Raw genomic sequence first — 14,117 nt, 5'->3', positions numbered from 1 at the left:
CATAGTGCCTAAGGCACTTGACTGCTAACCAGAAGGCTGGTGGTTCAAACCCACCAGCCACTTCTTGGAAGGAAGGTTGGGTGATCTACTGCCGCAGTGATACCGCCTCGGAAACCCAAGGAGGGGATGCTATGAGTCAGGTCTGACTCAATAGCACATAACAACAAAAACATCTCACAGAACTCACAAACTGCCAAGGAAACAGCTCATGTGGTAATGGTGGCAGGGAAGCTGGCAAGTCTCAAGTCCATGAGGAGGTCTGGAGAATTCTCCCCACTTGCATGGTTGCAGGGGCTGGTGATCCCAAATTGGCAGGTCAGATGACCAGCTGCTATCTCAAGTCCAAGGGTAAGATGATGAGGAACCAAACACAGGACTAAAACAAGAATGAGAACTTTCCCAGAACATTCACATATATACCCTCAAGCAAACTAAGGATGGTGACTTGAGTCACACCTCCAGCAAGGCAGAGACTCAAGATGCATCCTACCCTAAGCAGGCATAAAGAGTAGGATTTACAATACACAAAATGAAGGACGTTGGCTACAAGGGTCATATTAGGCAATACACTGCACTGCACAAGTTCATATAAAAAGGAGCACGTGGATATTTTTTCCTATCACTCAAGTCAAGCCCTGAATGTGAGGCCTGCCAGCATGGTTTAGGAAGATGAATTCTAGACAACAAATTCTAGAGAAGATGACTGCTAAGGGTCTTTTTAATCATAGCATCTTTCACTTATCTGTTCAAAATTCTCCACCCCCCCAGCTGTGTGTATGTAATTCCAACCTGCATCTACAGTACATGTGAGGGACAGACATTTAATTAGCTTTCTACCCAGAATCAACGCCTTCTCCCGTTCTTACTACCTGAGAGAGAACTAGGTTTTTCAAGTATCTATGTCGGGTGCATTGGTGCTGGTCTAAGTCAATTATGATCGTGGATTTTTTGCAATTCTAGCCAAAGAGATATGAAGAAATGTCTGCTGGAGAACTTCTAGGATGAACTGGTAGAAAAAGTCTACACAATAAAGCCCCTTCTTCTGCCATTGAACACTGTTATGTCCTTAACTGCTGTGTGAGTATGGGTATGTGTATACATACATACCTGTGGGTCTGAGTGTATATGTGAAACACACACACATAGATGCAAACAGAAAAAAAAGAAAACAGATAGAAAATGAGGCATACAGAAATGAATAAATGGGTAACAAGGACAAGAGACAGAGGAGAGCCAGCAAATATCTGCTAAAAGGGAGAGGCTAACCACACTACTACTGCAAAAACACTACGTAAATGTTATGCTTTTTTAAAGCTGAGAGCTAGAAATTGTTGTTGTTATGTACCCTCAAGTCGGACCCAACTTCTAGCGACCCCTCCTTAGGTTTCAGAGGTGGTATCACTACGTAAGTAGATTGCCCAAGCTTCCTTCCAAGGAGTGGCTGGTGGGTTTGAACCACCAGCCTTCTGGTTAGCAGTCAAGTGCCTTAGGCACTATGCTACCAGAGCTCCTCGGAAGGAAGGCTGAGCAATCTACTTCCGGAGTGATACTGCCTTGGCAACCCAAGGAGGGGTCGCTATGAGTCAGGCCTGGCTAGATGGCACATAACAATAAAAACAACAGAGCTAGAGAGAGCGATCTTGCTTTGTGCAGTAGTGAGTACACTATACTGTACCTCTGAAGATTAATAACTACTATTTGAGGATGAGAGTAAAGCACTTGTTCAAAAATAGCAGGAATACAGAGCAAGGACCAGACTGAATAAATTTGATAACTGTTTGCATCTAATGAATGTGGCTATATGCAAATCCAGACTATAATGATCTTATGAACACTTTTTTTTTTTTTTTTTCCTCATATAAACACACTGCTAAACAGCTATGGCATTATTTCTAGAGCCAACTCTCAGATTCTATGCACATGTTGCTAAATGTCAAATATATTCATATTCATTTATATCTGAAAGCTGTTTCAAGTAGAAAACTATAAATCATCCATTCAAAAATTAAATTAAAATAAAATGGATATGCAACATTATTTAGCACCACAGATGATCCTTATTTATCTTACAGCTAACTGGTGAAGTAAATAAGCACTTTCAAACAGGAGCTCTGACTTTGAAAACTTCTAAAAAAAGACGGCAAAAAATACAAGTTCCTCTACATAATTGAGTTTTCCTCATAATCTCAGTTATTGTTATACTTTTATCTCTACACTCCAGAATTCTCTTACTTTGATAGGACAGTATTTTTTTATTGAATATCTTCATTAGAGGACATAATATAATTTCTCGATTTCTCTTCAAATATTTCATTGTGTAAACATATCTTGGTAAAACTATTCTGTATCACACTTTTTGAAAAAATGCATCATGGATGAAGAAGTCGTATAAAAAGTTAAATAACCCTAAATAGGTATGCTTGTTCATCTTATGATTCAATTATCTACTACCAGCCAAAGTTATATAAATCCCCTTTCCTTCTCCTCACCAGCCACTACTCTTTTTTCTCCATTATCATTACCTCTTAATGTTGGAATGTACCAAAGCTTAGTCTTGGGACTGCTTTCTCCTCTTTTTTTTTTTTTCCCCTCATTCTTTAGTGACTACAACAAACCTATGGTTTTAAATACCGTGTATTTAATAAGGAGCCCTGGTGGCATAATGTTTAAGTGTACAGCTGCTAATCAAAATGTGGGCCATTTGAACCCACCAGCTGCTCACAGGAAAAAGATGTAGCAATCTGCTTCTGTAAAAATGTACAGCCTTTGAAACCCTCTGGGCAATTCTACTCTGTCCTGCTGGGTCTCTAAGAGTCAGAATCAACTAAACAACAGTCAGCAGGTGAGTATTTAATAAAAACTCCTAAATTTGTATCTCCAGCTGGATTCCTCACCTGATTTTTATATCGAATTGCCTACTCAACACCTCCACTTGGGTATCTCTAAGCACAATATTACATGTCCAAATCCGATTTCCCCACCCTTTCCATTAAACTGGCTCTTTCCAAAGTCTGCCTCAATTCAACCTATGTAAACTCTTACCTTCAGTTGCTACTCAATTCACAAATCTCAAAATTATCCTTGACTGGCCTTATTCTCTCACAATCTGTAGCCAATCCAACAGCAAACAGCTCTAACATCAAAACAGACTCAGAATCTGACCACTTTCCACCACTTCTACCCTGGTCCAAGCTATCACGTCTCACTGGGATTCTAAGACTTAGTGTCTAGTTTTAGCTTTCCCTCCATTACATGTACACACAACACAGACATTATCTCTTTCACAACCACAGTAACTCTTTTATAATTTAAGTCTGATCATGTTACTTACTCTGTTTAAATGACCTCTAGTGGCTCTCTATCTCACTGAAATCAAAAGTCTTTGGACCTATGTGAATGACGCATAAACCTCTCTGACCTCATTTCCCACTACTCTTCCCCTTGCTTGTTCCATTCCAGCAATACAGACTCCTTGCTCTTCCTGGACCAAATAGGCCTACTCTGATTTTGTACCTTCTGTTTCCTATTTCTGGGATGTTCTTCTCCCAGATATTTATATGGCTCAAGATCTAATGTCTCAGATTTTATGTAAACATGACCTTCTCTAACTCCTAATTTCAAATCGCACCACCACCCAACACCACCTTCTCCTCCACAGTCCATCCTTATTACTATACATTTTATTTTTTTTTCCCCCTCTATCTACCAGAATATAAGCTTCATGAGGGCAGGAACTGTTCCCTATTTTCTTCACTGCTATTTCTCCAGTACTGGGAATAGTGTCTGTCACATGGCAGATGCCCAATAAAATTTGTTGAATTTTTTTGTTGCTGTTGAATATCTCTAACCCTAAATGTCATCTCTTATCATGACATAAAGTAGCACTTCTGCAAATTTAATCTTTTTACGTTCTATAGCTCAGTTTATAGGGCCATTATCTACCATCCTCACAAGTTATATAGGAGCTCGGGTAGTGTAGTGCCTAAGGCACTTGACTGCAAACCAGAAGGCTGGTGGTTCAAACCCACCAGCCACTCCTCAGAAGGAAGGTTGGGCAATCTACTTCCGTAGTGATACTGTCTCAGAAATCCAAGGAGGGGTCGCTATGAGTCAGGTCCGACTCAACAGCACATAACAACAACAATCACAAGTTATAAATGTTGGAATCACAAATCACTTGAATGCTGGCTGTGCTTTATTCTTTACTAGAAGTCTGGGGGTGGGGAAAACAGTTACTATACAAAGCTACTAACCAAAAGGTTGGACTTTAAAGTGCCCTGAAAGACAGGCTAAGCAACATAACCCTGAAAACTCAGCCACAGGAAACCCTATGGAACACAGTCCTGATACATGTGGGATCGCCATGAGTCAGAATCGACTCAATGGTAACTGCTGGTTAATTCTGGAGGGGTCACTATGAGTCAGATCCGACTCTACAGCAGTGAGTTTTTCTGTTTGTTTGTTTTATCACCCACCTACATCTCTCTCAAATTTATATCCTCTCTAATTCCACTGCCACCTTCTCAGTTCAGGCTCTCACTGGATGCAAACTGCCTAAAGGATAATATCCATATTCCTCAACTGGAAAAATAAGGCCCACTTTTTATCTGAATGCAACATACTTTTACAATCTCTTCGCTTCATTTCTTCCCTAAACCCTTCTTTCTATGCATATACCTGGTTTCCTCAGTTTATCATGCTCTTTGAGTTTCTACTGCTTTTCATAATACTCCCTCTAACTAGAGCATTCCCCCTTGATAAACAATTTCTTTGCCATTTTACAGGACCCACCTCAAATATTACTGCTCCTATAGTCATCAAAATAAGAGCAGTTAACAATGACTGTAAGAGTCCTTGTGCCACAGTGGTTAACACAAGAGGCTGCTAAGCAGAAGATGAGTGGTTCAAACCCACCAGCTGCTCCACAGGAGAAAGATGAGGCAATTTGCTTCCATAAAGATTTACAGGCTTGTAAAGGGTAGTTCTAGTCTGTTCTATATAGTTACTACGAGTAGGAATCAACTTGATGGCAGTGGGATTAAAAAAAAAAAAGACTAAGTGCTATGATCCTAATAATTTACTTGCATTACATCATTTAATTCTTACACTGGAAGGTTATTAATAATGTCCCCCAAATTATAGATAATTAAACAAGGCTTAAAGAACTTGTCTTGGATTACAAAATTAACAAGCAAATGAGCAAGTGTTTGATCCTAGGTCTATGTAATTTCAATGTCTAAATGAACAAAGAAAAAACTCTAAGTAAACAGTGAATACTTGAGATGAATTTTCTGTGTATACGCTAAAGGTAAAGCTCTTTCTTTACGTTATTATCTTTACTGAGTTGAGGTCATTTTGAAACTGTTAATGTTATTGCCATGAGACAAGAACTACAAACCCAAAAGGTTAAGAAGTAGCTACTGTGCAACTACCCAGATAATAAATTAAGGAGCTCTCTCTAAAAAATTGTTTTAGTTTGTAAAGAACACATAACTTTTGTGGGCAAATTTGTATGATGAGGAAAAGTAACTATAATGCCATTATTGCCAATTTACAAATTTTATAAAATTACAGGCAAGGTAAACATGTTGTGCTTGCAAGCCACAAAGTCCACATAAAGGTCACCTATGTTGAACATGACCTCCAGAAATTTATAACACTGATACATTTCTACCCAGTAACTCCCCTAGTCCTCATCCTTCTTGGTAGAGCTTCAGCACAATGACCTCTTCATTATCAGTTGCTTTGCTGGGTTTGCATACAGCATCTCACCCAAAGGTGGCTTTGATGGAGCCTCCAAAGGCAGCTTTATCAAGTCTCTATAGAAATGGCCCCAGGGATGTCCCCAAAATGGTCCTGCTTGGGTTGCCATGGTAAACAACCAGGTTAGATAGCTATATTCAGTTCTCTGCCAGGGTCGCCATGGTGACTGCAAAGGACTGCTCCTTAGAAGGACCTCACAAGGATGTGTTTCCATGGTGACCCTATCCTGCATATTTCTAAGCAACGTTTCTTCATTTGTACTGTGACCAATCATAGCAGGTTCATTTTTTTAATAAACCTGGAGGTTTTCTCCAAAGATTCCATCATAACACAAAGTTTTGGAAGTGAGAAGGTATGTAAACAGATTAACTGTTTGAAAAAATATAAATGGTGCCATTCACAAATAATTAGATCAGTACCCATACATTTTAGGAAGGATTTATTTTGATGGGTAACAACAACAATAATAATAATGATTACAATCTCTGTTAAATGTGTCTGTTTCAAGTATCAACTGAAAGTATCCTACAAAATATAAAGGAGATGACTGAAGTTTCAAATTTCTCCAATGTCACAATTTAGGTAATAATTAGTTATTAAATACTCTACGGTGAATATAACACAAACAAATCACAAATGCATAGTGACCGTTAGGTTATAATGAAAGCATCAAAGACATTTTGATAGAGCAAAAGACAAGGTATTCGCAAACCAAGCGAAAAAACAAAAAATCCTTTATCTACTTTTTTAATTGAGAATGGAAGGTCTAGCCATATTTTGGCCAAAGCTATTTATTTTCCCCAGTATTTCTGTGGTGAGACCATCCCAACAATCTTCCTTTCATTTTAAAATATGAATATAGGCCATTCTGAACTGATGCTTCGTTTTTAAGACATCTTACTCATCTCCTGGAACTTTAAAATACTGTATTTTTTCTAGTACTTGTCCAAGATAAAATTTTATCCAAGCAACCATTTTAATATTTTTAAGAATCATTTAACAAATTGAAAACAGATTCTAAAGTTCAAGAGATGCAGATATAATTTCTAAACAACTACCCAAAAAGCAAATAAGCCCCTTATGCCAGAAAGAAAAGCTGATCTTCCTTTCTCTTCATTTTAAGGTCAAAATATAATTTTTCCCTCAAGCAACAGTTCCACTGATGCGGTACTTTCTATTACTCACTGTTACCGATTCCGTTCTCCTACTCCGTCTACAGCAGTCTGCCATCCCTATCCACATTCCATTCAGAAGAAGAGAAATTCAGTTTAAAAAATATAGTTTTCAAACTTGGCAAATAAAAGTGATACTAAGAATTTAATTCATAACTGCCGTTTAGTGAAGTCTTAGTGTTTTTCATAAAGCCTGACTTGATAGAGACCTCTTTCTAAAAGACTATAATATGGTATCATGAATAAGAGTAGTCACTGTAATTTTCACTCATTCATTCACTCATTCACTCACTCAATGTTTATTGAATGACTACATCCTGAGGGCTGGGAACACTTCAGTGAACAAATAAAAAGTTCCTTCCCTTCAGATGACTGGGTTCTGGAGGTGGGAATGAGAAGAAAATAATATTAAGACAATCATGTTAATAGGAGCTCTGGTGGCATTGTGCCTAAGACACTTAACTGCTAAGCAGAAGTCTAGCAGTTCAAACCCATCAGCCACTCCTCAGAAGGAAGACTGGGCAATCTACTTCCATAGTGATAATGCCTCAGAAACCCAAGGAGGGGTTCCTATGAGTCGGATCCACTTGACGGCAGTGAGTTTGGTTTTGAGGTTTTTTTAATATTATATCAAAGAGTGATTAAGCTATGGATAAAATTAAAGCAGGGAGGAGGCCTGGAAAGTCCTCAGCCAAGTCAGGCTGGGGGATAAAATACTATGGATTAACAGGAGTGTTTGAAGGACTGCCCCCTCACCTGACACAAGTATACCCAATGCAATTGTTATTGCTGTTGTTGTGTGCCACCGAGTTGACTCCAACTCATAGGGACCCTATAGGATGGTGTAGACTTTCCCCCCAGAGTTTCCTATGCTACAATTGTTTCAAGAGCAGATCACCAGGACTTTTCTCCCATGGAGCTGCTGGTGGGTTTGAACCACTGATCTTTCAGTTATCAGCCAAGTGCTAAATAATTGTGCCACCAGGGGTCCTTCCTTATACTCAGTACAACACTCAATATTGATCTAAATCTTTAAATTGTGGCAGGGGGAGAGAGAGAGAATGTATCTTTCACAGAATGCTCAACAGAAGTTCACTAGAATAATAATGTTTCCCCACTCTATATTCACTCTCTGAGATAGCATTGTGTGATGTGGGCCAAGAGACATCATCACCTCTAATCTTCTGCCTTTTAAGAGTTATATAAACTTGGACAAGTTACATTACCTTCTAAGAATCTTACTCAGCTTTAAAACGAGAATAATAATTCCAATTTGATAGGATAGTTAAGAAAATTTGGAAAAATAGTAAAATATAAATACCAAAATATTTGTGGGTAGAATAATATCCTTTAGAATACGTCAGACCAAAAAAATAACAATAACAGTAAAATGATAATGGGGAAAGAGATCTATTTAAAAATCGGGAATTACTAAAGCCCAGTGATGAGAACATATGAGAGTTTATTACATTATTAGACTTCTTTTTATGTTTGAAAATTTCCATAATAAAGTGTTGTAAGAAAAGCATTAAACCTGAAAACAAAGATATCTCCTTTGTAAAGACACTTATAACAACTAAGAACACCAACCTGTTTTATATAAGTATTTTTAAACATTTAAATAGCAATAAGTGATTTAATTATTGATAACCTATTAACTTTCTAGGACTGTCCTTTTGAAAAAATTTACACTTCCCTCAGAGTACAAGACCTTATAAGTCAGGAAGTCAGAAAGGCATGACTGACAAACTTGGAAACTCACTTGGTACTCAATGTGTAATAGATTTATTGGAAGAGGTTCTAGAATCATTTTCTGAATCCTTAGAAACAAACATACATTTTAGCTCTGTTTTGTTTATAAAAATTTTAGATAATGAATGCCATATGATTATACCAAGAAACTTAAAAACTTACCACATCAGTATCTGCCTTTTTGTAGGTCAAAGCTTCTACTTTGGAGTCCAGTTCTGCTTGTATTTGGTCTCTTCTTTTCATAACACCCTTCATACAAAACATGAGTATAAAATAGGTTGTACTTAGTTTTACTAAACATTTCTATAACAAAAATATACATTTTAAAATATAAATACCTTCTCCTCCCCAAGCCAGCAGTCATCTAGGGATATAATGCCTTTAAGAAAAAAATTCTTTAAATCTATAAAAGATAAAAGAATTTTTTCATAAATCTTTTTATTAGCCTTCCTAATACACATTTTACTTGCTTAAGTATTACATGGACAATTTTTGAAGGGGCCCTCTAACCATGTACAATCTTCAAAAGGGGCAAAGAACAAAACAAATACGGTATTTTCTGCAAATAATGCACTCATGCCACTCATGCATATAGTGCACCTAGTGTACACGGGAAACTAACACAGAAGGGGTTGCACAGTTTGCAGAAAAATCATACAACATGTATGTTATCTATGTAAAAATACAATAATCAAACAAAAGAAAACCAGTAGGAGCATGAGAAATATAGTGTATCTTATAAACTGGTTGCAGCTGACAGGCTACCTTGGGACTCTCACCTGAAAATATCTACAATCAGTGGCAACCCTCTTATGCAACTCCAAAGGGATGGTTAATCAAAACAGGCAATTATAGTGGGGAATCAGAAAATTGAAGTACTATTCATACCTTAAGCATTTTATTTTAGCTCAAAATGTATAAATATTCATTAATTAGCCAAGCTTTTGATGAGAAATCATGGCCTTTTGTTTGACTGACAGGAGTTCCAACTTGTTTTCTTGAATAAGCATGATTTTGTGTTTCAGTGTCTTCAAACTTAAAACATTTTTTGTGAAGCAACTGAATACAGACAGAATCCATCCACATCTTTTATTACTTTTGCCAATTTTTTCAGTGCCTTTCTCTTGAAGACTCACTTTTCTCCAAACACATTCTATTTAAACTTTACAGACGTAAGTATTCTTTTTTTTCACTCATATTCCATTAGTTTTCACAATATCAATTAAATAATGAAATTCTAATAGTGAGCACAAATGGCCTAAACAGATTAAGAAAAAGAAAAAACAAAACGAAACAGAAAAAAAAACCAACCAGCTAACTCTGGGTAAGCAACCAACCAGTGAGAGGGGAAATGCACAACAAAGATGGGAAGGGCTTTACAAAGAAGGGCCATTTTGTGTCTTACAGAAGAAGGGAAGGATCTAGACACCAATCAGTTATATGGAGGTCAAGTAAGACAGCTCTACAGTAACTGAGTGAGAAATGAGAGGCATTAAGGGTAAAAAGATCTTGAGGACATGTGTCTAGTGGAGTCACTCTTAAAACATTCAGAAGAGATTAACATTCCTATTAAAGAAATCAATAGAAAAACTACCACAAGTTCCCTTGTACTTATTTCAATGTTTAATTGCCACTAACATCAGCAAACCCCTTCCTTTCTTTAATCCAAACAACTCAATCTATAATTCAGTCCCATTTATTTCAGGTCTATTTCCATAATATTAAGGACTATGCTTTATAATTAAATGAGACTTTCCTTCAGAAGTTGTAAAAATTACACAAACAATCATTTTGTCAAGACATATTTTTCATTCTTTTAGCTCAGACTGGAAAAAAATAAACTGCAACATAAAACAGAATCAGAACAATGCAATATAAATACTATTGATCATATCCTAAAAAGCTGTAGAATAACATAATCAAATGGTCTCAAAAATAATTATTTCTGGTTGCTACTATAATTTTTCCATACCTTTAAAGACATAAGACTTTAAATATTCTATTATGTTTAGATTATAATGTCCATCTTGACATAATAAAAACAAAACAGATCTACTTAAGGGGAAAAATATACTATTTTCATGATACATACAAATCAGGCTTCTTTGGGAAACCACACAAGAGACAGATCAATAAAGAAGTAAAATCACAGGATATAGCTGAGGAATTTTACAGAGACAAGAAGCAAACTCCACAGCAGTAAAATGTTAGAAGCCCCTGGGAAGGAAGAAGGGTTTGTTTATAAGAGAATTTCGATAAAGTCAAGTAACAGCAAAAATGTGAAAATCCCACAAAATATATAATGACTCCATCAAAGAAGGACCTAAACATGTGAAAGGCAGATCTATTACACGAGCTGTGCAAAGCTAACAGAGCTTTTCTTATCAAGACGAAGACAAAGGTTTGGGGGAAAAAAAAAATCCTAGAAATCAAGAGTACAGGAAAACAGAAACCAGGCATGGCTCCAATTACAAACAGCAAAAGAAATGAGCTGTATCTGAATGCAAGTTGACACCTTCTCCTACCTTCATCTTGAAACACCAGAAGGTGTCAGTTTGGCTGTACAAGGGACCATGGAGAAATGATAACACTGGATGATAAGAATTAGCTTTGCAGAAAATATTGCCAAACCTCAAATATCTGGAAACTTTAACTTGAACTAAGAGTTAAAATGCAGAATGTTGACTTAAGAGGAATGAAAGACTTTTCAAATACTGAAAGAGAAACATTTTTAACTTGAAGGTTTTTTTGTTTTGTTTTGTTTTTTAAAGCACCCTCAACAGAATGCAGAGAATAGAACAAGCATCAAGCTCAATCCTACTGGAGTACTTTCTACAAAATGGTGTTGCTAAATCAAACGTACCTGGAAAACAGGGCTTCAAACTGGTTCATCCCAGTTCAATCATGGCTAAGGAAATGAAACCACAACAGACATTAATTTTTTAAACTTTGGGTGAACTAGAATGATAACTGGAACAGGAAAAATTAAGAATCGAAGCTCTGTTAGAAACTTAATCTCTCTCTTAAAAACCAAGGGCAGGGCATGTGTTGCATAGCAACCAAATCTCTTCTCCATTGGATTTTGAGTAGAAACAGAAACAGTGGTGCCCTGTTAAAAGATGGTGGCCAGGAGCATCATTTGAATGTCTGTCGCTTTCCACAGTTCTGCCAATAATCCAGTCTCATGCATCAGATTCTTGAAAGGGCTCACTATACCTCTTCTGAGTCTTCCATTCCAGGACTTTGACTCATAATTTTTCCTGTTCCAGTTATCATTCTGGATCATTTAATTAAAAAATTATAAACTGTTCCAGTTTCACTTGTTGGCCGTGACTGAACTGGTCTAAACCAGTTTAAAGCCCTGCTGGAAAAGTGAAAGCAACTTTTTGTTGAAAGAAATCCCCAAAGCACTGAAAGTTCTTCAAAGTAACATTTAAAAGATTATAGAAACTAATCACTTTCCCTAAGTAAATCTGGACTGAGGATGCTTTGCATCTATGTTGTAATCTTATGAATACTTTTTGTTGCTGTTGAGTACTGTCTTTTATTAATGTATTCTCACATTAACCTAGTCATTCATTCAGTGAGCAAGTATTAATATAGCATCTGTATGCAACACAGTCTGTTAGGATAGGAAGACAGTGATGAACAAAACAGAAATAGAAACTGCCTTTGAGGAGCTTATAAACACATAAGAGAGTGAGGTAAAAAGTATAATCAGGTCTTCTTACCATTAACATTTCACTATAAAGCACATACTCATGTACGACAGGCAGTAGGGTCTCTGAGAGTCCAAACATCCGTTTTTCAGTGGCCTTACAGCATTTGTCAATGCAGCTGGCAACACCTTTAAGGCTATCAACCAAATCCTCTTCTGATGCTGACCACAGAATATGAATTGGGCCATATTCTTTCATTTCCTCAAAATACTCTATATAAAAAAAAAAAATGACTTTTTAATAACTTCTTCAATTTCTGAAGTTCTGAAAAAATCCCTATATATGCATAGACAGTAAGTCCTTATTTTGTTCATTGTGCATATGTCCTTGCACAGAAACAGAAGAAAATGGATATCATCTTTCACAAAATTGACCAGTCATCACAGTTTACCCAGGTTAGTCCTTGAATGGCTGCTGCCCAGGTGTTATCAATAACAGCATCCCTTTTCACTCTGAAAAGTTTCCTGGTTTGGAAAATAAATTATATGATCACCACATCATCCGTGGACTTCTAAAGGAGCACTACATAGTTTCAGAATTACAAATCTAATTCTTTTGCTTTGTCTTTGGGCTCAAAATACTAGGATAAGAATCTACACCTATTTCTTCTAGTACTCCTGCTCCATCCTTCCCAATGTGTCTGTTCTCTTTTCTTTATTCTTTCCATTTCTTTGCTATTTATGATCTCTCTCTCTCTCTCTCACCTTCTCACTTTCTCCATGAAGTTGCAATAAAATTTTAGAAAACTTACCACGTATTATTACTGTTACTGTTTTGTTTATATAGGTATTACCTCTTTTCTTTTTTCCCTCCCCATTCCTAATAACCTTCACAGAGTGGGTATTACTCACTATTCCCAGAGGAGGAAATAAAGGCCTTCCACAACCTCAAGAAGCAACAAAGCAGAGACACTAATTCTAGTCTCTTGACTCTAGGCCTAGCATTTTCCATACCATGAATCCTTAGTATTTCCTAGACTTCTTTATTTGGGGGGGTGAGGGTGGGGGTACAGAGGGTATACTTAAAAATCTGCTTGGAAGCTCTCCTTTGGGGATTACATGAGTTTTTTGTTTGTTTGTTTCTCTAAGATACTATATTTCTGCTGACAGGCTTTTTTTTTTTTTTTTTAATATCAGCACTGTACTGTATGGATAACCAGAGGTTTTATAACTTCTATTCATATCCTAAGGAACTCTGGTAGCACAGTGGTTAAAACATTCAGTTGCTAAGCAAAAGATCAGTACTTCACTGACTTTCTCCATGGGAAAAAGATGTGGCAGTCTGCTTCAGTAAAGATTTGTAGCCTTGGAAATCCTATGGGACAGTTCTACTCTATCCTATAGAGTCACTAGGCATTAGAACTGACTTGTAGGCAGTGGGATTTTTGGTACCTTTATCCTGTTCTCCAAGGGAAAGGTCCCAGGTTCCATTTGGGTAAATGGAAAAGAGAGGCTTGGATATCCAGCAGCCTGCCAAGCTGACATCCTCTTGATAGGCTACAGTCCAAAAGCTACATCCTCCGTCTACCACAGGGCATGTACAATGAGGCTAGAGAACTGTTTTTGTGCTAATCAGCATGCAGAGACTGTAAAAATCTCCTTAGCGTGCATTTATAATTCTTACTCACAGGATTAATACTACAACCACATATATTCTATTAATTAAAGTCCAATTTGCCAAGAACACTTTATACTAGACTTTTCTGAGCTCC

The 14,117-nt window shown here is 37.0% G+C and overlaps 1 protein-coding gene across 1 annotated transcript in view; it reads right to left on the bottom strand.

Moving 5' to 3' along the window:
* SNX7 (sorting nexin 7) overlaps positions 1-14,117 on the bottom strand; it is a 207,777-nt gene that overhangs the window by 115,918 nt on the left and 77,742 nt on the right. The window contains exons 6-7 of the mRNA XM_007936086.2: positions 12,419-12,618; positions 8,850-8,936 (exon numbers count right to left, since the gene is read on the bottom strand). Of these exons, the coding sequence (XP_007934277.1) occupies positions 8,850-8,936; positions 12,419-12,618 (287 nt within the window). The remainder of the gene's footprint in view (positions 1-8,849; positions 8,937-12,418; positions 12,619-14,117) is intronic.

The sequence above is a fragment of the Orycteropus afer genome, unplaced genomic scaffold, assembly GCF_000298275.1.
Source record: "Orycteropus afer afer isolate SDZICR_OR568_19922 unplaced genomic scaffold, OryAfe1.0 scaffold00033, whole genome shotgun sequence".
NCBI lineage: Eukaryota > Metazoa > Chordata > Mammalia > Tubulidentata > Orycteropodidae > Orycteropus > Orycteropus afer.
This window is presented reverse-complemented; position numbering and strand designations above follow the sequence as displayed.